Source organism: Carcharodon carcharias, chromosome 7, assembly GCF_017639515.1.
Source record: "Carcharodon carcharias isolate sCarCar2 chromosome 7, sCarCar2.pri, whole genome shotgun sequence".
Taxonomy (NCBI): Eukaryota; Metazoa; Chordata; class Chondrichthyes; order Lamniformes; family Lamnidae; genus Carcharodon; species Carcharodon carcharias.
Genome location: NC_054473.1, coordinates 170,783,676 through 170,808,890, shown reverse-complemented (window position 1 = coordinate 170,808,890; position 25,215 = coordinate 170,783,676). Strand labels below are relative to the sequence as shown.

General features: G+C 46.6%; 1 protein-coding gene across 4 annotated transcripts in view; it reads right to left on the bottom strand.

Annotated features, from left to right (window-relative positions):
• The window catches only part of LOC121279790 (putative phosphoenolpyruvate synthase), a 181,143-nt gene that overhangs the window by 108,071 nt on the left and 47,857 nt on the right, over positions 1 to 25,215 (bottom strand). For all 4 annotated transcript variants that reach the window (XR_005943498.1, XR_005943497.1, XM_041191144.1 and 1 more), the window contains exon 6: positions 6,225 to 6,340. Coding sequence is in view for 2 of the 4 variants with exons in the window: in XM_041191144.1 (XP_041047078.1) it covers positions 6,225 to 6,340 (116 nt within the window). In the remaining 2 variants the exon portion in view is untranslated. The remainder of the gene's footprint in view (positions 1 to 6,224; positions 6,341 to 25,215) is intronic.

Here is a 25,215-nt window from a genome sequence, read left to right as displayed (position 1 = left end):
GATCTTTTAATTGGAATTACAATCATGAAAAAGTCCCCTCTTGTAATACTATGACTTAACTAACACCACATAGACTTTTTTTTTTTACCTATAATAAAGTTTGTAGTTTGCATCACCTGAAAAACTGTAAGATCACAACAGTTTGACTGCAGTTACTCTGCACATTTTGCATCACTCCATCACAAGGACCACTTGACAATGACACAAAATGTGCAGTATAACTGCCTCATTAGGTTTCAGTCTTTAATACCTGCGAGTTATTGTAGGAGAGTTGCATTAGGCACAGCAAAACATGAACATTTAACGCACATTTAAGTTTACTATAATTTCATAATTCAATTTCAGGTAAATCATATCTCTATGTTTTCTTTAAGAAACATTTCTTTCTATCACCCATTTCCCCAATACCTACCATTACAGTAAACTATGTGTACTACTCCGGAGACTTTAACAGCAATGTAATGGTAAGCTACTTTTTAAATGGCAAATTTTTCTGTTAAAGCATGCCTCCCTGTTATATGTAGAGCTAGTGTGAGGCACTTCCTGCAAAAAATTATACTCGTTACAAGGTGTCAGTCTGCGTGTCTACAATTGTCAGCACAGGCAAATTGGGCACTTGGTCTGAGAGGTAATCAGAGTTGCCGATGTGCTCAGGCCATGTCACCTAACTGCACACGTGTTCAATCCACTTACTGGCAATAGTCTACAAACTCCAGGGACAGGGTGTTCGGGTTGGCAGGTGGCCGCGATCGGCAGGCCCAGGAGCGGCTGGGGAACGGACCACCGCCAGCGATCAGCCCCCGACCACGATATCACGCTGGCCGGCCAGTTAACAGCCAGCCAGAGTGAAAGGCACGCTGAAAGGCTCAGAGCCGCCGTGGTGGGGACGGGAGGAGGGCGAGCGCTGAGGTCAGTGCGGGCGCGGGGTGAGCACGGAATGAAAGCTCCCTGAAGGCAGAGCGCTGCCTCAGAGGGCCGAAGAATTTAAATTCAATAAAAGCAGATTTAAAAATCCAGAAGAAATACCCATCAAATGAGTCACCTAAACATTCGGATGCTGAAATTTGTGTCCAAACATTTTTATCTTTTTTTTTTAAATCAATCTTGGAAGCCTCATCCCGCCGTCGGATGAGGTTTCCTGACAAATGCCAAGGCCGCCCTGGCCAATTCGCCCCGCCGCCAACCATAACATTGCACAGGCAGCGAAAAACCCCAGTTCGCTGCGTCGTGAATGGGCTTAGTAGCCCTCTTAATCGTCGGTGGGCGCGTTGCTGACTCTCATGCACGCCCGCCCACCAAAATATCGCCCCAGTGCAGCGATGATAACGGGACGCTCAGCCGACGTCATCGCCGCGCGACTTTACGCTCGAGCGCGTTGGGCACGTGCCCGCACGCCGAGCGAAAAATTCTGGCCTAGGAAAATGTGACTCGTGCTGGTTAAGTCGGCAAAACAGTGACAGACTCCAGCACAGGTGAAACTTCCACCCTGCCCATTTTCAGACACACGGGCTAGGATTTTTCAGCCAGCGTGCGGGGAGGGGGAGGGGATGGTGGGGGGGAGGGGAGGAGGGCGGGCCTGACAAGCCGGTGTGTAAAACGACATGCGATGGCGTTGGCTGTGTCCCCCGACATCTTCGCGCTGTCTTGCGGTGTTTTGTTAGGTGGGCACGCGCCGGAGTCGGCTGTGCGCCCGCTGCTAACTGACAGGCCTATTAAAGGCCACGGACGAATTAAATAGTGCCATTGTTTACGCTGCCCATTCCAACCTGAAGGTTGGCGGGCAGGCGAAAAGGCCAAGCGGCCTTCACATTTTTTTTTTTAGGAAACCTCATCCACAAGCGGGACAAGGCTTCCTAAACTTCTACTGCTAAAATAAAAACATGTCCCACCTCATGTGATACAGTCAAAGAAGGGGACGTGTCTCATTGAATTTTTAATGTCTCTAAAAATGTTTTTTACAAGCCACTTCAGGGAGCTGCCTCAGGGAGGCCGAAACACTCTCTCACGCAAGTGCGCGAAACGGCGCTGGCCCCAACTCTCCCTCCTCCCCTGCGACCACCCCCCCCACCGCCCCCCCCCAACCCTGCCTGCACAGGTAGCGCTGAGAGCCAACGCTCGCGTCTTACACTGGGCGGGCCTTAATTGGTCATCTCCGTGACCACACCCACCCCCCCCCCACCCCCCGGTCACTCCCGCTGAGCCCGCCTGACATGGGAAAAATTCTGGCCACGGATTATAATGCACGATTATCATGGCACCCAGTCCCATTAAGGCAGGCAGGGTGCAAACCTTGCACCTCCCTCTGCTCATTTCAATGATTCCCATGGGCAGCCCAGTGTGAAACGCCCTGTCAGCTGGCTGCACACTCCCCAAAAGTCCCAGGAGGGGTCCAGGGCGAGCAGCTTGTACAGCCAGCTGGGGCTTCACAAAGGCTGCCTGCTCCTCTTAACGGAGCTGCACTCATACAACAGGAGCTGCTGCAACAGTTAATAGGAAAGCTTTGACGGAAGGTAAAGGACGGCAAAAAAAAGGCAACAAGCCAGAGAGGGGGTGCCCAAGTTTTTGAATGCGATCCTCACGCAGGTGGGAAAGTTCAATAACCTCACACAGCTGAGCAAAGTTAGTGAATGTGTTTTCAAACACTGACCACTCCACCAACCTTTCATGTTGCTTAATGCACCAATTGCCCATCAATCACATAGAACATAGAAACTAGGAGTAGGGGTAGGCCATTCGGCCCTTCAAACCTGCTCCGCCATTCATTATGATCATGGCTGATCATCCAACTCAATAGCCTGCTCCCACTTTCTCCCCATATCCTTTGATCCCTTTCACCCCAACAGCTATATCTAACTCCTTCTTGAAAACATACAATGTTTTGGTCTCAACTACTTTCTGTGGTAGCGAATTCCACAGGCTCACCACTCTCTAGTTGAAGAAATTTCTCCTCATCTCAGTCCTAAATGATCTACCCCGTATCCTCAGTCTGTGACCCCTGGTTCTGGACTCCCTCACCATCGGGAACATCCTTCCCGCTTCTACCCTGTCTAGTCCTGTCAGAATTTTAAAGGTTTTTACAAGATCCCCCCTCATTCTTCTGAACTCCAACGAATATAATCCTAATCGACTCAATCTCTCCTCATATGTCAGTCCCACCATCCCAGGAATCAGTCGGGTAAATTTTTGCTGCACTCCCTCTATAGCAAGAACATCTTTCCTCAGATAAGGAGACCAAAACTGCACGCACTATTCCAGTTATGTTCTCACCAAGGCCCTGTACAATTGCAGCAAGACATCCCTGTTCCTATGCTTGAATCCTCTGGCTATGAAGGCCAACATACCATGTGCCTTCTTTACCGCCTGCTGCACCTGCATGCTTACCTTCAGTGACTGGTGTATGCAGGTCTCGTTGCACATTCCCCTCTCTCAATTTATAGCCATTCAGAGAATAATCTGTCTTCCTGTTTTTGCTACCAGAATGGATAACCTCACATTTATCCACATTATACTGCATCTGCCATGCATTTGCCCACTCACTCAGCTTGTCCAAATCACACTGAAGCAACTCTACATCCTCCTCACAGCTCACCCTCCCACCCAGCTTTGTGTCATCTACAAATTTGGAGATATTACATTTAATTCCCTCATCTAGATCATTAATATATATTGTGAATAACTGGGGTCCCAGCACCGATCCCTGCGGTACCCTACTAGTTACTGCCTGCCATTCGGAAAAAGACCCGTTTATTCCTACCCTTTGTTTCCTGTCTGCCAATCAGTTTTCTATCCATCTCAATAAACCACCCCCAATCCCATGCTCTTTAATTTTACACCCTAATCTCTTATGTGGGACTTTGTCGAAAGCCTTCTGAAAGTCCAAATAAACCACATCCACTGGCTCCCCCTCATCAACTCTACTAGTTACATCCTCAAAAAATTCCAGTAGATTTTTCAAGCATGATTTCCCTTTCATAAATCCATGCTGACTCTGTCTGATTCTGCCACTGTTTTCCAAGTGCTCAGCTATTAAATCTTTTATAATGAACTCTAGAATTTTCCCCACTACCGATGTCAGGCTGTAATTCCCTGTTTTCTCTCTGCCTCCCTTTTTAAATAGTGGGGTTACATTAGCTACCCTCCAATCTGTAGGGACTGTTCCAGAGTCTATAGAATCTTGGAAGATGACCACCAATGCATCCGTTATTTCTAGCGCCACTTCCTTAAGTACTCTGGGATGTAGATTATCAGGCCCCAGGGATTTATTGGCCTTCAATCCTATCAATTTCCCCAGCACCATTTCCCTTCTAATACTGATTTCTTTCAGTTCCTCTTTCTCGCTAAAACGGGTTCCCCAACATTTCTGGTATGTTATTAGTGTCCTCCTTTGTGAAGACAGAACCAAATTATGTATTTAGTTGGTTAGCCATTTCTTTGTTCCCCATTATAAATTCCCCTGTTTCTGACTGTAAGGTTTACATTTCCCATCACCCGTCAGCAATTGGGATCCATGCCTAAAATTCAGCCTCACACTCTTCTCTTTCAGCTTCTGCATACATCTAGCTATTCAGCTGTGGAAGGCACATTACACAAACATATTTTTCCCTTTTTCTTGAGGACAAAGTGGCTCTTAACTATGGGGAGTAGCAGAGAACTGGCAAGAGACAAGCACATCTATGTGTCCTGGAAGGACACTGTGCATCAAGGGACCGGCTAAGGTCATTGCCCCAGATATCACCAAGAACATTGAGGATGATGGTATTTTCCTACCTTATTCCCTTCTCAATTCTTACCTCATCCTCACCCTGCTATCTGGCATGAATTGTGGATCTCATACTTTCAACCCAATCCCCTTTCCTTCACCCCAAGCTCTCCCCTTCTGCATTTCTGTAACAAGGTTATGGAGGAACCAACAGACTACCCACAAATTTGTAGACATGTTCTGGTGAGTAATGGAGGGGCTCCCCTTGAGCGGTCCCAGCCAGCAGAACTGTCGCTTCAGTATCTCAATGGATTGCTCCATCACGTCCTTCTCATTAATGGCACACTGTCCTCACATGGTTGGCTGGGAGCAGTAATGTGTCATGCTGGTGTCCCATGTCACCAATCCACCAGCTTCCGGCTCGTCATGGTGACCCAGGATGGCAAGTACCCTTGATGGGTAGGATCTTCCATTGAAAGTCCTCCTCCTCCTCCTCCCCCTCCTCCCTCTGTGCACAGCTCCCCCTCTCTGCTGTCTGTGCGCCACCTTCCAGTCATATTGCAGCCCAAGAGGAACTGACAGCCCCATTGAAGCAGTCTTTCTCCTGTCAGGCGTTTCAACTTCTCTGGCCTTTGATATCCTCAATACTGCCACTGGCTAGAAGATTTTGAAACAATATTTCCACTATGTCTGTAGCAGCTAAAAAAAAAATCAAAAGTAGCTCATGTGAAAGTTAGAACAAGAACAAAAATACCTGGAAAAACTCAGCAGGTCTGACGGCATCTGCGGAGAGAGATACAGTTGAGGTTGAGCCCGTATGACCCTTCATCAGAGCTAAGATATACAGAAATGAGATGAAATATAACATATTTCACCTCATTTCTATATATCTTAGTTCTGATGAAGGGTCATACGGACTCGAAACCTCAACTGTATCCTTCTCCGCAGATGCCGTCAGAGCTGCTGAGTTTTTCCAGGTATTTTTGTTCTTATTCTAGGTTTCCAGCATCCGCAGTATTTTGCTTTTATCATGTGAAAGTCAGATGGTTGACCCTTCAAGTAATACAAGCGGGTGGGGTAGTGGAAGGTATCCCTGGGCAGCTGAGGAGTGATTCAGAGAGAGCGTTAACAGAACCTGCATGATTCAGAATGGAAGAGCATGCACTAACTCAACTTTAGAAGTCATTTACTGTCATGCTCCTCCCAATCTACATGTTTCGTCACATCCATGCTATGTATGCTGCCAGTCCAAGTGCACCCCACGGGTTATGTCAGAAGCGGCTGAAAACACCTTGACTGACCTTCTTGCAGTTCTGGGCTTTCATAGTGCTGGCTTCAATTAAGTTACAAAGAATAAATTTTGCAGCCTATGCTTTTAAAGATAAATGATACATGTACTCTTTTGCTGCTAGCAAACCCTACCAGTGAAAAATGTTGGAAATTAGATGATAACACGCAAAAATAGGAAAGTATAATACGATAACCAAAATGTACACACATTAAGGAAAATAACTATTTTTCTTACCATAAGAATGATCCCTCACTCCACGAAGAAGCAGCTCAGTTCTTTCATATCCCTCAATTTCAATTTCTCCAACATACTGACCCCACTGCTCATAATGTGTCTGTTGTTGATTGTACCTTGGAAACACAAAACAAATAATTGAGGATTGTAAACGTTATAGAGCTGATTTTCCAGGCAACCTTTTTTTGGTGGAAACATTGAACTTTATTCAGAAGACAGCAGCAGCAGTTACATGTGTGCATCTAACTCCATAACTAAAGAAGAACTCTCTCCTCGAAGTTCCCCATGCTGCTAACTCATTGGTTTACACAGATCATGTGATCTTACAACACAGGATTATTCTTAAAGCTACAATCCTAATGTTTATCAAAACTATGGGCAGAATTTTATGGTTGTCGGGTGGGCGGGCCTGACCCAATCGGCAGCAGGTGTGTGGCCGATCTCCACCGGCAAAACGGGCCGCGCCGCCATTTTGCACGGGCGGGCCAATTAAGGCCTGCCCAGCAGGTTTCAGACTCCCGTGTACTGCGGGAAATTCAAATGTGTGGTCGTGGCATCGCTGCTGCACATCCAAAGACTTATTGCATCTTAGGAGGGTTGGAACCTCCAGCACCCTTTCAGCCAGTGCTCCCCACATTACTCTGTCCAAAAGGTCCTCAGCACCTCACCTGTCAACCTCATGGCACTCAAATAAATGCCACCACGTTAGTCATCCCTGCACCAAGGGGAAATGTTGCCTTCTGTCCACCCGGTCTATGCCCTTCATAACGGTATGAAGGTCGATAATGTGACCTGTCAATATCCTGCGCTCCACGGCAAATGTCGCAAGTGTTTGCAATGTTTCGTCATCACTCCAACTCTCCAGGCCAGCATGCATCCTGGTCAGGAACCTCTGCACTCGCCCCACTCCAATGCCATCCCTCCCATGAAGTGCAGGTCACAACTGAACACAGAAGTGTAGATGTGGCCTCAACAGCCTTTTCTGCACTTGCAACATGACCTCCCTTTTCCTACATTCTATTCCTTGGCTAATAAAGGCAAGTTTGGCTTTAACCTTGTTAAACTCCTTATGTTCCTGTTCTGCGACCTTAACGGGTCTGCCCAGCAAGGTCCCTGTAATCGTCGGGAGTTTCCACGGTCCTACCATTACTCATGTATTCCTGTACCTTACTTGTCTTGCCCAAGTGCTTAACCGAACACTTATCCACATAACATTCCATGTGGCATTCCTTAGGCCATCTGACCAGCCTGTTGGTATACGCGTGTAATGTTTGGGCCTCCTCTTGACTATTTACCATCCCACCAATGTTCGTCTCCTTAGGCTCTTGAAGGTTGAGCACATTATGAGGCTGTGGGGGATAGGGATGAATGGTGTTACTGACTGAACACTAACTGATGCACTGTCCTTGTTGTTAATTTCAGCATCACCACTGCATGGCTGCCAGGAACATGTCCAGAGCCCCCCCTCCACACCTGTGGGGCATCACTTGCAACTTGCGTCACATCATTTCAGCGAGCCAGGCACCAGCGCAGCGATAACCACATCGGTGAAGATTATGACATTGGCTAGTGTCCCGGGGCTCAGTGGAGAGGGCACGTCACAATCGCTGGAGGAGATGGCACAGACAGAGAGTGCCGATGGCACCTGCAGCCAGAGGACTGCAGGGGACCAGGCATGTGCTGAGTCCGGCAGTGATGATGTGCCTCTGGAGGTGTCAGCCATGCAGCAGCTGCAGGTCAAGCGGCAGGGTGCGCGGGAGCATCTGGCAGGGTTGCATGAGGGTGTGTTTCACTTGGTCTCTGTGGTGGAGGAGTCCAGGCAGAGTGTCAGTGAAGGCATGAACCTCAGGACAGAGCTTCAGGCTCTCTCCATTGAGAGATTGGCGACTCTCATGGAGAGGGGCTTCAATCGATTTGAGAATCTTCTGATTGGGTTACGCTCTGACCTGCAAGCCCTCACAGCGCTAATGGCCACAGGTCACTGGCAATGTGGGAGATATTCTGTGGGGTACTGGAGTGCGTCCCCTGAGCAGTCCAGGCATCAGAAGCGCATCTTGAGATGACTGATGGCTCTCTCCACCACAGCCCTTGTGGTGCCGCGGCTCCTATTGTAGCACTCCTCAGCTTCTATTCTTGGATGGCACCAAGTGTCGCCGCTCGGTGCCCATCCATCTGCGGTGAACAGGAAAGTCCAACGTGACCTCATGTCAGTACAGCAGCTGCCTGTCGTCACTGCGAGCTTCTCTCAGGGCACTCCAGATGAGGGCAGCAGCTCCTCTGCACCTCTGTCAGTGACTATTGCATCCATTGAGGCTGTGACAACTGGGAAGGTGCCAGTTCTGGAACTGGCCACTCCCTCTCAAGTGGGACAAGCACAGGCTCCATGGGCCAGAGGAAGCTTGCCAAGGTCATCGAGGCCAACAGGACAGCAGAGTCAGCAGGCTGGCTCACAAGCCACTCCAAGCGATGAGGTGGCACCAAGACGTAGCACCCACAAAAATAACATGAGGCATATTAGGCACTCCACAGGTTTGTCTGGTGATCTTGTGCTGGCCCTAGATTAGGGAAAATATAATTCCGTACATGAGAGCGACGTTTGTTGTTTATTTTGGTGGCAATAAAGTCCACTTTTCTGACCATGGCTAAGGGTGTTTCCTTTGTGCTGCATCTGTATGTCTCACAGACATCTCATGTGTGTTTGAGTGGACATTGATGTTTCTGTACTAAGCCCTTAGTTGCAGCTGATGAGGTGGAAGATGTAGCACCTAAGTGCCACGTGTGGAAGTGCCAGGCAATGCTGGTCCTGCTGATCCACGTGTGTGGAGGTAGCTGAAGGTTCTTTGGACTAAAGTGTCCCGGATGTCCCTGCCTCTTTGGTGTAGTAGTGGGTCGGCGTGCTGCCCCTCATCGTTGCCCTGTGCTTCCTCATCCTCTGAGCCACTGCTGGATTCATCATGTGCAGTCTCATCCACTGCATCAAGGTCTTCATCGTCAACTGCATCCCCCCTTTCCAGCGCAAAATTGTGCAGAGCGCAGCATGCTACCACTATCACTGTAATGGAGTGCGCCCCCTGAGCGGTCCGGGCATCGAAAGCACACTACAGCCCTTGTGGTCCCCTGGCTCCTATTGTAGTGCTGCTCAGCTTCTGTTCTTGGATGGCAGAGGCATCATGAGCCACCTTCTGAGGAGATAGGCCTTATCACCCAGCAGCCATCCATCCAGCCGGGCTGGAGCACTGAAGAGCCTCGGCACCTGGGAGTGTCTGAGGATGTAGGCATCATGGGAGCTGCCTGGGTACCTTGCACAGACGTGTAGAATCAACATCCTGTGATCACATACTATCCACACGTTCATGGAGTGGAAGCCCTTCCTGTTGACGAAGATACCGGGCTCATCTGCTGCTGCCTTGATAGCCACATGTGTACAGTCTATAGCACCCTGGACACGGGGGAAGCCAGCAATGGCCGCAAAGCCTCTGGCTTGCTGTGCCTGACTTGCCTGGTCTCAGCGGAAGTGGACGAAGGTCAATGCCCGTCTGAACAGAGCATCTGCAACCTACTTGACACAAGTGTGGACAGCTGATTGGGAGACACCGCAAAGATCACCCACCGAGCCCTGGAAGGAGCCAGATGCATAGAAGTGGAGGGCAACTGTGACCTTCAGAGCTGCTGGCATGGGGTGCCCACCCACACAGTTAGGGGAGATCTCAGGGCCAATCATCTGACAGATATAGTTGACTGTCTCCCTTGAGAGATGGAGCCTCCTTCAGCACTGCACCTCAGTCATATTGAGGTAGCTGCTTCGCCGCCTGTATACCCTGGCAGCAGGATAGTGGCATCTTCTGTGGCCCCTTGCACCTTGGACAACCTCTTGGCCCTGCGCCCCTTGTATCTGTGCCTGGCCTCCCAAAGGTGGTTCCTCTGGAGGCTGATTGTGCACTCCTGGCCTCTTCCTTATTCTATCTCTCCCTTCCTCCTCAGAGAAGCTGCCTCCAGTGGAGATGTCAGAACCCATACCCAGGCTAAATAGAGGCCTCTGGAAAGCTGCAGGCCCGATAAAGATTATTGTCTGCAGGCTGGTGAACTGAAGCTTCAAGATACAGAGAAAGCTATTGGAAATTGATCTGAACTGCTAACAATCACACAGGCAAGGTTAAAACACTTGCTGCAATAAATATTTCAGATAAAACATTAACAACCCCTCTGAGCCCACATATCCCGCCCGTGGATGAGGTCTGTTAAAAAACCAGTTACCCGCCTGACCATTGGGCCCATACGCCAAGGTGAAGATAGCACGGGCGCCTCAAGATCGGCATTGATTGCCGAGTTAAGGGCCTAACAAGGCCTTTAATTAATGTCGGGCGTGTGTCATGCTTCATAGTGCGCCCGCCCAGTTAAATATCACGATGGTGCGCGCCGACGACAGGACACTTTCCCAACGTCAGCGCACGACATTTAAAGCGCTGATGTGCAGGCTCCGCCACCCACGCGCTAGCCTTAAAATTCTGCCCTACAATTACTACAGTAAAATATACAATAAAAATGACATTCTTAGCCTCAAGCTTTTGGAAAGACCATGATCGCATTGACAGGGTTGCAATGTTGCAAGTTCGCTCCTCTGACCAACAACGTACACACACACAAACACACAGATGTTGTGTATTCCACCCTTTATTTGGTTTTAGACTCTATTGTAAGCTCCACGTGTACTTCCGCAGTACTGTTTCCAAAGGCAACATGTTTTAGTGGACGGGATTCCCTCAGGGGTCCTGCCCTCCCTGGCCTGGTCTCAATGTTACACAAGGGTGGGCAGGCCTTTAGATGGGAAGCCCACCCTTGCCCCTTAATAGTCACTTAAGAGCCTTTTCCCGCCCAGCCTCAATTTTTGGGCTGGTGGGAGGATGATAGATCGGTGGTGGTTGGGGGGGGGGGGTGCCAAATTGAACAAAGTTTGATCTCGGGTGGGAGGGGCTGGTGGGGGCAAGGGTGCCTCCATAAGAAGGCCCCTTCTGACAGCGGCGCACTCCCATTCGGGCCCAGTGACCTCTGGACCGACCCCCCCAAGCCAAACCTATCCCCGAGACTCCAAACCCCCTTGTCGATTTTTTAATGCATTCGGAGGAAGTGGGCATCGCCGGTTGTTGCCCATCCCTAACTGCCCTTGTTCAGAAGGCATTTAAGAGTCAACCACATTGCTGTGGGCCTGGAATCACATGTGGGCCAGACCAGGCTAGGACAGCAGATTTCCTTCCCTAAAGGACATTAGTGAACCAGATGGGTTTTTACGACAATTGACACTCAATCAATTTTTTTTACTGAATTCAAATTCCACTATCTTCCGTGGCGGGATTCGAACCCTGGTCCCCAAAGCACTACCCTGGGTCTTTGGATTACTAGTCCAGCGACAATACCACAACACCATCGCCTCCCTTATATCACTCCCCAACTCCCTTGAACACACCCCTGCCACTTACCTCTCTTCTGGTTCCCGGCACTTAGGGCAGGATTTTCCACTCAGCGTGTGGGCGCGCACCCGACACGCCTGATCGTGAAACAACGCGCGACGACATCGGGCGAGCGTCCCAACCCCATCGCGCACTCACGTGATATTTCAGTCAGCGGCAGGCGCGCCCTCCGACAATTAAGAGGCCGATTACAGCAATTAAGGTTTCAAATTAGCTGCCATTTTTTCGTTGCCCGTCCAACCTTAGGTTTGGCGGGTGGGTGAATCGGCCAGATGGCCTTTGGATTTTTTTAGGAAGCCTCACCCACGAGCGGGATGAGGTTTCTGACATTTAATTTTTTTTAAAAATAAAAATGCTGTGACATATTTTTCGTATGTTCATGTGAGCGGGTCCGATGTGGGGATGTTTTTTTTAAATCCAATTTTCAAAATCTTTATTTTTGAATTTCAAATTTTTCAGGCTCCCTGAGGCAATTCCCTGCCTTCCACCGAGCCCCTGCCACCCTGAAATTTCTGGTCTAAGGCTTGGAATGTCTTGGCTCCAAAGAGTTAATAAAACTAGTTCAGTTAGCAGATGTTTTTATTCATGATACCTTTCCAAAACAATAAGTGTATTTCCAGCCACCAGCGTAAAGAATAAATTGCTAGATTATGTTTAGCTACTCCTATTGTCTTTGAAAATAGACAGCACCGTTTAGAAACTGGTGACCGGTGGGAACCCCACAGCATTTCACAGCCTGTTTTTATTAGGCTGCATTTGCTGCCAATGCCACATTCAACACCAGGCATGCACAGTTAATTCTGTTGCTTCCTTATGTCATAGCGAGCGACACTATCAGCAGCATGCAACTTCTGCATAAGCAGGCTCTCCTTAGGGATGGTTTTTAACCATGGGAGATCGGGGTTCAGCTTACCCTCTGGCAGACTCAAAGATTTGATACATGAGCCAGGGTTGTGCACAGTGTGCCAGGGCACACTAGAGTTACAGAATTTGGCCAGCTCAACATTGGAACTTGGAAGGATGCCTTTCCCTGTGCGTAAATGATTAATAGATAGCTTTACTACTCTGCAGGCTAAACCTAAACTTCCAGCCATATTTATTACAGGCAGTTTGTCCATACAGATATAAAAACTTTTTGCGCATGCACAGAGGTGTACTGGCAGGCTGGAAACAGCAGAATGACATCACTACTGCTCCACACAAACGCAAACCGACCATCTTCCATTGGCAGGAGTTAGTGTTTTTGTTACTGGTGTTGCTTAAGGAACACGTTGGTCAGTTCACCTCACTTCTTTCAATAGTGCCTTGCTCACCCCAAGGAGGTGACTAGGGCCTCAGTTTAACATCTCATCAAAAGACAGCAGGGGCATCTTAACCCTGCCTGCTTATCAGAAACTGGGCTGTTGGAGAGTAAAGACACTGCGGGTCCTCACCCCCAATGTCCTGCTCTCTTCTCACAGACTTTGATTTTACACTGCTCTTCTGACCTGCCCAAAACTGACTGAGTCCTTCTTTAAATATGTACATCGGGTTCCAATGAGATCCTCAGGGCTGACTGCTATTTTAAACATCTTGGATTTAGGGATGGAGATATGTAGAATTTTAAAAGTAATCAAAAGACCATAAGAAGCATTAATGAAATTAGAGTAACTGAACAGAGAAGAGTGAACATAAAAGCAGGAATTTGATGTTGAATTTGTATAAGACATCAGTTAGGCATTTAAGGAATAATGTTAGAGACATGGAAAGATTGGAGTGAAAATGTGCTAACAGCAAACCAGTGAAAGATTATAGTTATGAAAAAGGTTAAAAAATGTTTCCCTTCCACGAGAACAGGGAAAGAGGGAGTGGGTTTAAAGGCTTTCGAAATTATAAAGGGTTTTTTGATGTGGTAAGCAGTGAAAAGCTATTTTCATAAAAGATTTAGGATCAGTACTAGAAAAACAATTGGCAAGTGTAAGAATATTGGATAAGGAGAAAATTGACACAATTTTCCTAACAACCATCAAGCTTTGTTACCAGGCTGCTTATTTTGTTGATTGTGTGGCTGAAATTTAGCAAAATAAAACTGAACATCTATGACTCAAGACTGGCATTTGTTATCTTCACTTTGAAACAAAGCAGTTCTGTGATAGAAGAGGATCAAGCTCCCGGAAGCGAAACGAAAACCATAACTATAATCTTTCACTGGTTTGCTGTTAGCACGTTTTCACTCCAATCTTTCCATGTCTCTGATTATGAAATACCTAGACAAGCGCAATCAAATGAGCTGCATGACTATATTCCAAAAAAATTCCTGTGGTTTGATGAGTAAGATTAAAACTCTAGCGTTCTTTGAAAAGTTATAATCTATAATTTTATAAGTAACAATCCCATAGATGACCTTAGGTTCCTGTTGGGCACGGTGGGGGAAAAATCCACCATCTTTTGAGCCATCAGTGTATTCTTCTACACTTTTTGCCTTCCTTTCAACTGTAGCTCAGTAGGTAGCGCACTCACCTCTAAAAGTTCCAGGTTCAAGTACTACTTTAGGGCTTGAATGCAAAAATCAAGGCTGGTGGAGGTGTTGTCTCAGAGGAGACATTAAACTGAAGCCCAGCTTCGGTAAATATGTAAGATCCCATGGCACTATTCTGAAGGAGTGCAGAGGAGTTAGTCCTGGCCAATATGTATCCCTCAGCTGACATCAACAAAACCAGATTTGCTGGTCATGACCATATTGGTGTCTGTGAGAGTTTGCTGAGTGCAAATTAGCTGACACATTTCCTTTACTAAAGCAATGAATACACTTCAACAAGTATTTAATTGGCTGTAAACAGCAATGAGGTGGTGATATGAATGCAAGTCTTTCTTTTATGCCTCCCCTTAAACATATCTATGCTAGTCACCTCAACCACTTCTTATAGTGAGTTCCACATTCTAAACAACTCCTGGGTAAAGAAGTTTCTTCTGAATCCCTATTGGATACATTAATTACTGCCTCATTTTTATGATTCCTAGTAGGGACTTGCCACAAGTGCAAACATTTTCTCTACGTTGATCTTATCAAACCACTTCTTAATCTTGAAGACCTTTATCATGGCCCAACTCAATCTTTTCCTTTGTAGGGAAAAGAGCTCCAGCCTGTTCAACCTTTCTGATGGGTGTGGCCTCTCAGTTCTGGTACCATTCTAGTCAATCTTTTTTGCACCTTCTAAAGTCCCTCAATATCTTTTTTATAATATGCAAACCAGAATTCAATGGAGTTAAGACTGAGAGGTGACCTTATTGAAACATAAGATTCTGAGGGTGTTTGATAGAGGATGTTTCCCCTCATGGGAGAATCTAGATCTAGGGGGTACAGTTTAAAAATAATGGGTCATCCATTGAAGATAGAGCTGAGCAGGAATTTCTTCCCTCAAGGAGTCATCAGTGCTTGGGATTCTCTACCCAGCGAGCAGAGGAGGCTGGGCCTTTGAATGCATTCAAGACTGAGTGAGACAGGCTTTTCACAGAATCACAGAGTACAGAAGAGGCACTTCGGCCCATCGAGTCTGCATCAACATGTAAGAAATACCTTACTTACTTACCTAATCCTATTTGCCAGCACTTGGCCCATAGCCTTGAATGTTATGACAAGCCAAGTGCTCATCCAGGTACTTTTTAAAGGATGCGAGGCAACCCGCCTCCACCACCCTCCCAGGCAGTGCATTCCAGACCGTCACCATCCTGAGCAAAAAAATTTTTGCTCACATCCCCCCTAAACCTCCTGCCCCTCACCTTGAACTTACGTCCCCTTGTGACTGACCCTTCAACTAAGGGGAACAGCTGCTCCCTATCCACCCTGTCCATGTCCCTCAATCTTGTACACCTCGATCAGGTTGCCCCTCAGTCTTTTCTGCTCCAACGAAAACAACCCAAGTCCATCCAATCTCTCTTCATAACCTAAATGTTTCATCCCAGGCAACATCCTGGTAAATCTAGGGTTATGGGGGCAGGCAGGAAAGTGGAGCTAGGGGCACAATCAGGTCAGCCATGATCTTAGTGAGTGGCAGAGCAGGCTCGAGGGGCAGAACGGCCTATTCCTGCTCCTGTTTCAAAGAACAAAAAGAACAAAGGAAAGTCCGGCACAGGAACAGGTCCTTCGGCCCTCCAAGCCTGCGCCGATCATATTGCCCGTCAACTAAAACATTCTGCACTTCCATGGTCCGTATCCCTCTATTCCCATCCTGTTCATGTATTTAAAAACAAAAAAACTGCGGATGCTGAAAATCCAAAACAAAAACAGAATTACCTGGAAAAACTCAGCAGGTCTGGCAGCATCGGCGGAGAAGAAAAGAGTTGACGTTTCGAGTCCTCATGACCCTTCGACAGAACTTGCGTTCGAGTCCAAGAAAGAGTTGAAATATAAGCTGGTTTAAGGTGTGTGTGTGGGGGGGCGGAGAGATAGAGAGACAAAGAGGTGGAGCGGGGGGGCGGGGGTGTGGTTGTAGGGAGACAGTCACTGAGAAAGGAGATATGGCTGTGAAAGCGGGTTTTAGTAAACACCTTGTCAAACACTAGGAGGGAAATGGAAAGCAAGGAAGGTGAGCAAGACAACAGAGAGATACGGAAATCTTGTCGCAGAGAGGAACAGAACTTCTTCAAGGAGGTAGGCATTTCTTGAAGAGCAGTGGCAGTCAATTAAACACAGAGATAAAAACAAAAAAACTGCGGATAGTGACTGTCTCCCTACAACCACACCCCCGCCCCCCCGCTCCACCTCTTTGTCTCTCTATCTCTCCGCCCCCCCACACACACACCTTAAACCAGCTTATATTTCAACTCTTTCTTGGACTCGAACGCAAGTTCTGTCGAAGGGTCATGAGGACTCGAAACGTCAACTCTTTTCTTCTCCGCCGATGCTGCCAGACCTGCTGAGTTTTTCCAGGTAATTCTGTTTTTGTTTTGGATTTTCAGCATCTGCAGTTTTTTTGTTTTTATCTCTGTGTTTAATTGACTGCCACTGCTCTTCAAGAAATGCCTACCTCCTTGAAGAAGTTCTGTTCCTCTCTGCGACAAGATTTCCGTATCTCTCTGTTGTCTTGCTCACCTTCCTTGCTTTCCATTTCCCTCCTAGTGTTTGACAAGGTGTTTACTAAAACCCGCTTTCACAGCCATATCTCCTTTCTCAGTGACTGTCTCCCTACAACCACACCCCCGCCCCCCCGCTCCACCTCTTTGTCTCTCTATCTCTCCGCCCCCCCACACACACACCTTAAACCAGCTTATATTTCAACTCTTTCTTGGACTCGAACGCAAGTTCTGTCGAAGGGTCATGAGGACTCGAAACGTCAACTCTTTTCTTCTCCGCCGATGCTGCCAGACCTGCTGAGTTTTTCCAGGTAATTCTGTTTTTGTTCTGTTCATGTATTTGTCAAGCTGCATCTTAAACACCACTATAGTAACTGCTTCCACCACCTCCTCTGGCAGCAAATTCCAGACACTCACTACTCTCTGCGTAAAAAACTTGCCCCGCACATCTCCTCTATAGTTTTCTCCTCTCACCTTAAATCTATGTCCCCTAGTAATTGACTCTTCCACCCTGGGAAAAAGCTTCTGGCTATCTACTCTGTCCATGCCACTCATAATTTTGTAAACTTTTATCAAGAAGCCCCTCAATCTCCGTTGCTCTAGTGAGAACAATCCGAGTTTCTCCAACCTCTCCTCATAGCTAATAACCTCCAGATCAGGCAGCATCCTGGTAAACCTCCTCTGCACCCTCTCCAATGCCTCTATATCCTTCTGGTAATGTGGTGACCAGAATTGCATGCAATATTCCAAGTCTGGCCTAACCAAGGTTCTATACAGTTGCAGCATGACTTCCCAGCTTTTATACTCAATACCCCTGCCAATGAAGGCAATCATGCCATATGCGTTCCTGACTACCTTATCAACTTGCGTTGCCACTTTCAGTGACCTGTGGACCTGTACACCCAGATCCCTCTGCCTGTCAATGCACTTAAGGGTTACATCCCGTTGTATCCTTTGACAATCCTCTTCACTATCTGCAACTCCTCCAAACTTAGTGTCGTCTGCAAACTTACTAATTAGCCCAGTTACATTTTCCTCAAATTCATTTACGTATACTACAAACATCAAAGGTCCCAGCACTGATCCCTGCGGAACTCCACTAGTCACAGCTCTCCATTCAGAAAAGCACCCTTCCACTGCTTCCCTTTGTCTTCTATGACCAAGCCAATCCTGTAATACATCAGAAGGTGAAAAGTGGGTTTCTTGCTGGTGTAAAATGATGGTGGGAACGTGTGCTCCCACCTGTTATGGCAGGCCACCATTATCGCCAGAGGCTGGTACGAAGCCATTCTGTATCCCATCAATGGGCACAGATGAAGCCCCAACTGGAAATCTCCCCCCAACGTGGCCTGCAAATGTCGTGCAAACCTGCAAGTCGGCCGGGGGCAGCTCATGGAGATTGGAAGGGGAGATAGAAGCCTCCAGCGACCAGACCCTGGAACAACACATGCAGCAGTGGGTGGGTGGAACACCTGTGACATGGATCTTCTGGCTTCAAGGTCTTCAAGGAGGTCCATCTTCTATCCTCAAGATCTTCTAGGAGGTGGATCATCCATCTTCAATGGTGGGTCAGTTGATGTCCAGGCAGCTTTTAAAGATGGCGCCCAGATATGATGACGGGACATGAGCCATCCAGCCCGATCCGCTGTGCAAAACGGCGGGAAACTCCCGACTGCAGAATTAGGCCAGCATCGCACGATACAACGCAAATTCCCAGCAGCCTCCATGGCGGGAAACCCTTCCTGCCCCCACCCCCCTCATGGGTCTTAGACCCAGAACGGAAAATTCTGCCTTAAGTCCCGGGATTCCAAGACCAGGTAAATTTTGAAGGTCTCAGGGCAGCGAGGGGAGGTGAGGCCCAACGAGGTGGGCAGAAGTGGGAGTGGGGAGGTGGCAGTGTGGGTGGAGTGGTCATGGGGGAGGGGAGGGAGGACCTGCAAGGACTGGACCTCATTAGGAGGGGTTGGGGGTGTGCTGGCTGCTGATGGAGGTGTCCACTCCTGTCCTACAACCTGAACTGCAGCTGCACAGAAGGGCGAAGATGGTACTGCCAGTGGACGTTATTGTGTCCCTCAAGTTCTACTATACTTGGTCCTTCCAGGCCAGAGCAGGTGACATCAGCAACTTTTCACAATTGGCTGTGCATCTCTGCAGAGAGATCCTGTATAGAATGAGGGGAAACTTTGTCACGTCTCTTAGCAGAAAGAAGCACAAGGAGCAGGCATGTGGCTTTGCCAGGCTAGCAGCATTGTTAATAGCGCTGGGTGTCACTGATTAAATGCACATTGACTCTTTGACATTGCTCTGCCAGCCCCACATATTAATGGGGGGGGATATTCCTCAGCCGTAAGTGCGGCTACAAGATAAAGGTGCGCTTGGCGAGTAACCATGCCCTGAAAGTCCCATCAGTGAACGCCTGTTATCCTGACTGCAGTCAGGATGCAGCCATCTTGAATCAGTCAGTTGTACCCAACATCTTTCCATCAAATAGAACCAGAGGCTGGCTGCTGAGTGATGAAGGATATCCATTCCACACCCGACTCACGGCTCTCTCTGCCAGTTGACCATGCGTGGGCAGCACACCCATAATAAAAGCAATGCAGTGACTGGGAATGTCATGGAGCAAACCATCAGCACCCTGAAACAGAAGCAACAGTTCACAGAATCACACAGTGCAGAAGAGGCCCTTCGGCCCATCGAGTCTGCACTGACAGTTCCGCTGCCTGAGCCGCTCAGGGGAATGGTGACAGGAGTGGAGTGGGGGTTCCAACCAATATTTTCCAGAGCATATGTCCCTAAGTTTGTGGTGGCAAGCTGTGGCTTCCCTTGTTATCATGAGGGTGTAGTCCTTGCCACCAAGCCTTTAGAGGGCACATCTGGAGGAGAAGGAAGAAGGGAAGGAGGAAAATGAAACTTTCAGGACCTCCTCTGCTGCAGATGAATTGTCAACGAGCAGATATTCATAATTTGGTTCCACTGAGATTGTATCGCCACACCGCAGTTGCGTCACAATTCCCCACTTTTTAATCCATCTGCTACAAACCATCCCTCTAGGTAAAAAACTCCAGCAAAAACCATTCCATAACAACTTTATCCAACAACACTTCCAATAATACATTGAACTCTTCACTCCTGTGCAATCCATTAGTGCCTGGCTTACAGGTGTCTTTGCCTGTCCTTGTGTTCCTACATAGTGCTACCCTAGTGGTTATTTTAACTGGTGGAGTTGCTGAGTATCACTGGTGAAGATAGCAGATGTCTTTCCAGGATGACCTCAAGCAACTCCGAGCCTCAAGGGTCCGGCTTTGGTCTTCTCCACCTCAGCATGGGATAGCAGCAGTCTGGGCTGGCTGGCTGAAAGACAGAGTGGCAGCGATGGGAGTACGTATGCTTTTTAAAAATTTGTTCTTGGGATGTGAGAGTTATTGACAAGGCTGGCATTTATTGCTCGTCCCGAACTGTCCTTGAGAAGGTTGTGGGCAACTTGAACCGTTGCAGTCCACGTCTTCAACAATCTTAGTAAGCTGCTGGAGCACAGATTGCTGAACTACTGCATTCGTGCATTGACATCTCTGGCCATGATGGTAGGAGTCTGAGCCTGTATTGCATTATGCATGGATCTCATGACCTCAGTCTGAGCAATCACTGCAACACAGATGTTTGGTGGCTTCTGCCTGTGCTGTAATGGAAGCTGAGACTCCGACCACCAGACACTACATCATGGCTGGAGCCACAAGTTGGAGTTAGCCATCAGGCCCAAGCTGAAAAGGATGTGGCTCCAAACTCTGCATGAAATCCTGTTCCAAGATACCACATTCCTGCAATTTTAAGGCATCATAACTAATTAAAAGCAAAATACTGCGGATGCTGTAAATCTGAAACACAAACAAAAATTGCTGAAAAAACTCAGCAGGTCTGATGAAGAGTCATACAGACTCGAAATGTTGACTCTGTATTCCTCTCCACAGATGCTGTCAGACCTGCTGAGTCTTTCCAGCTATTCTTGTTTTTGTATCATAATTAATTACTTGACTTACATTTGCATACATACTAACCGCTCAGACATTTGCATCACTCTAAATGAAGCTTTTGTTTCCACTATTACAGTATTGTGGATAGTATTTTATCCTGCTTAATATTGCCCAGCACAGCATTTACATTCTTAAACTTACCTTTGAGGGCAAAGCATTAATTGAAATGCTCCTTCAGAGTTCAGTCAGCTCATATTTTACTGTATTTTATGTCTGGCTGTTGGCCGGGGGCAGCAGCTGAATTGCTGACACAGGCAAAAGCAACTTTTCACCTGAAATAACCTGAGTCCAGTTACTGGCCTGAGCAACTTTTGAAACCTGAGCTCCAGTCACTGGTCCCAGCTGGTCCCAGTTTTGAAATAGCTGAGTGTCTTGAAGACCAAGGAAATGTGATGATTCCTTATTTAGAAAAGGAGGAACAAGGTGATACTGCAAGTCTTGGAACAGAGCCAATGAGAATATGCCACAGATCAGGTAAGCAGGCCTAAACCAACGGGGAGAGAGCCAGCACAGCTTGAAGAGAAAAGATTCAGTATAATACTGAAAGGATTCTGGGCGTGGAGCAGCGAGACTCCGGAGACCAACCATCGCAGAAGCAGAAGAACCTTCGCCAGCAACGTAGAGACGCAAGAGAGAGACAATGGGACGCCAGTGTCAGCTCTCCTTTTCGGGTATTAGCTTTTATATTCTGTGACCACTCAGGGAGTGTCAGAGAAACCTAGTGGGTGTGCATTTAGATCCTAATTTTGGATATAAAACTGTATAACCTGCTGTAAACTGCATGTCTATATTTAACTAGATGTATAAGCTATATGTAGATGATCTAATAACGTGAATAAAGCGAATTTAGAGTTAAGAGAGAATTGATTCTTCTCCTCTTTGTACTAAGCCAATAACTGTTACCGGTGACCTCCGGCAACATGGCAATGAGGTCCTCACTCAGCATTGAATGCATTAAAAAAATGTTGAAATACACAGCCAAATCTCAGCGACTGATGAGCGATATACCAGAAAATGATTGTGCCCTTTCTCATAGTTGCTGATTGATCTGTGCATTTTACCATTTTCTGTTTCTGGACTTGTTGCTACATAATCTAAATGTTCAGCCACAGTGTTGTGTGTGCAATCACAGCCAGACATCTTTGGTTCCTCGGAAGTAGTGACTCATAGACATTCAAAATGAACAGGTGTCCAATTTGAGAAAAAAAATGTTTGGAAAGATCTCTGTCTCTATTAAGAGGTATTTTCCAAAATGAGAATATACTCACAACACTTTGTGAGAGGACACTAATAATGCACAATCTTTCTTTTTATGTGGCCAGCTAGACCATAAGTAATTGACATTTTGTGCATGAGTGTTCATTTCAAGAACCCTAGATTTCAGGGTGCCTACCAGTGAGCTTGTTAAAATGATAGCAATCAATCTCCAAAACATTCATTATACATTATACAGCATTAGGTGATTGGTCATGAATATGCTGTGAAGCTCCCTTTCCCAATCAAACCCCTAGGCAGCTGAACATTTTCCTAATTCTAACTGTAGACTCTGGAACAATGGTAGAAATTATGGAAAACGATCATCTTATTGCCACAGATTCTTCACAGAATTGTTACTGTGTAGAAGGAGGCCATTTGGCTCATCACGGCTGCACCAGCTCTCTGAATGAGCATTATGTCTCAGTGCCATTCTCCTGCCTTTTCCCCGTAACCCTGTGCAATATTTAAATAGGAACAATCATCTAATGCCCTCTTGAATGCCTCAATTGAACCTGCCTCCACCACACTTCCAAGCAGTGCATTCCAGACCCGAACCACTCACTGTGTGAATAAGTATTTTCTTATGTCGTATTTGCTTCTTTTGCAAATCACTTTAAATCTGTGCCCTCTCATTCTCAATACTTTTCTGAGCAGGAACTGTTTCTCCCCATCTACTCTGACTAATCCCCTTCAGGATTTTGAACACCTCTATCAAATCTCCTCAGTCTTCTCCTATCCAAGAAGAATAGTCCCAAGTTCTCCAACCTGTGTTCATAATTGAAGTTTCTAATCCCTGGGACCACTTTTGTAAACCTCTTATGCACTCTCTGCAACGTGTTCACATCTTTTCTAAAGTGTGGTGCCCAGAACTGTACACAATACTCCAGCTGAGGTCTAACTAATGTCCTATAAAAGTTCAGCATACCCACCTTGCTCTTGTACACTATGCCCCTATTAATAAAACCTGTTACTGCGTGCTTTATTAACTATTTTCTCCATTGCTCCTGCCATCTTTAATGATTTATGCACAGGTACACCCAGGTCCCTCTGCTCCTGCACACCCTTTAGAGTTGTACCCCTTATTTTATATTGTCACTCCAGGTTCTTCCTGCCAAAATGAAACACCTCACACTTCTCTGTATTGAACTTCATCTGCAACCTATCTGCTAATTCCACCAACTTGTCTCTATCCTTTTGAAGTTCTACAATGTCATCACAGTTTAATGTAAACTATGAAATTATCCCTACACACCAAGATCTAGATCATTAATATACATCAGGAAAAGCAAGGGTCCCAATAACAACCCCTGGGGAACTCCACGACAAACCTTCCTCCAGCCCAAAAAATATTCATCAACTATTACTCTCTGCGTCCTATTTTTCAGCCAATTTTGTATCCACATTGCTACCTTCCCCTTTATTATGAACTGTAACTTATCTCACATGTCTGTTGTTTGGCACTATATCAAATAGCTTTTGGAAGTCCATGTACACCACATCATCAGCATTACCCTCATCAACCCTCAATGGACTCGAAACGTTAATTCTGTCTTCCTCTCCACAGATGCTATCAGACCTGCTGAGTTTTTCCAGCTATTCTTGTTTTTGTATCGTAACTAATTACTTGACTTACATTTGCATACATACTAACCGCTCAGACATTTGCATCACTCTAAATGAAGCTTTTGTTTCCACTATTACAGTACTGTGGATAGTATTTTATCCTGCTTAATATTGCCCAGCACAGCATTTACATTCTTAAACTTTTATATTTGAGGGCTAAGCATTAATTGAAATGCTCCTTCAGAGTTCAGTCAGCTCATATTTTACTGTACTTTATGTCTGGCTGTTGGCCAGGGGCAGCAGCTGAATTGCTGACACAGGCAAAAGCAACTTTTCACCTGAAATAACCTGAGTCCAGTTACTGGCCTGAGCAACTTTTGAAACCTGAGCTCCAGTCACTGGTCCCAGCTGGCTGAAACCGGTTTTGAAATAGCTGAGTGTCTTGAAGACCAAGGAAATGTGATGAGTACTTATTTAGAAAAGGAAGAACAAGGTAATACTGCAAGTCTTGGAACAGAGTCAATGAGAATATGCCACAGATCAGGTAAGCAGGCCTAAACCAACGGGGAGAGAGACAGCACAGTTTAAAGTGATAAGATTCAGTATAATACTGAAAGGATTTCGGGCGTGGAGCAGCGAGACTCCGGAGACCAACCATCGCAGAAGCGGAAGAACCTACGCCAGCAACGTAGAGATGCGAGAGAGAGAGAGAGAGAAAAAGGAATGCCTGGCCAGTGTCAGCTCTCCTTTTCGGGTATTAGCTTTTATATTCTGTGACCACTCAGGGAGTGTCAGAGAAACCTAGTGGGTGTGCGTTTAGATCCTAGTTTTGGGTGTAAAACTGTATAACCTGCTGTAAATTGCGTGTCTATATTTAACTAAACGTATAAGCTATATGTAGATGATCTAATGATGTGAATAAAGCGAACTTAGAGTTAAGAGAGAATTGACTCTTCTCCTCTTTGTACTAAGCCAATAACTGTTAACGGTGACCTCCGGCAACATGGCAATGAGGTCCTCACTCAGCATTGAATGCATTAAAAAATGTTAAAATACACAGCCAAATGTAAATCCCCTTTATTGGTCCCTAATCAGCCTTACCCCTTCTTTTACCACCCTCTTACTATTTATGTGCTTACAGAAGACTTTGGGATTCCCCTTTATGTTGGCTGCCAGTCTTTTCTCATAATCCCTTTTTGCTTCTCTTATTTGCTTTTCATCTCTCCTCTGAACCTTCTGTATTCAGCTTGGTTCTCAACTGTATTTTCTACCTGACACCTGCCATAAGCACACTTCTTGTCTTTATCTTAATTTCTACCACCTTTTTCATCCAGGGAGACCTGGATTTGTTTGCCCTACTTTCCCCCTCATGAGGGAATATACCTTGACTGTGCCTGAACCAGGTCTTCTTTGAATGTAGCCCATGTTTCAGCTACAGTTTTACCCGCCAACCTTCGGTTCCAGTCTATCCAGCCCAGCTCCGTTCTTGCCCCACCGAAGTTGGCTCTCTTCCACTTAATTATTCTTACTCTGGATTGCCCTTTGTGTACCGTCATCATAAACCTTATGATACAATAATCATTGTCATCTAAATGTTCCCCCACTGTCACTTGATCTACTTGG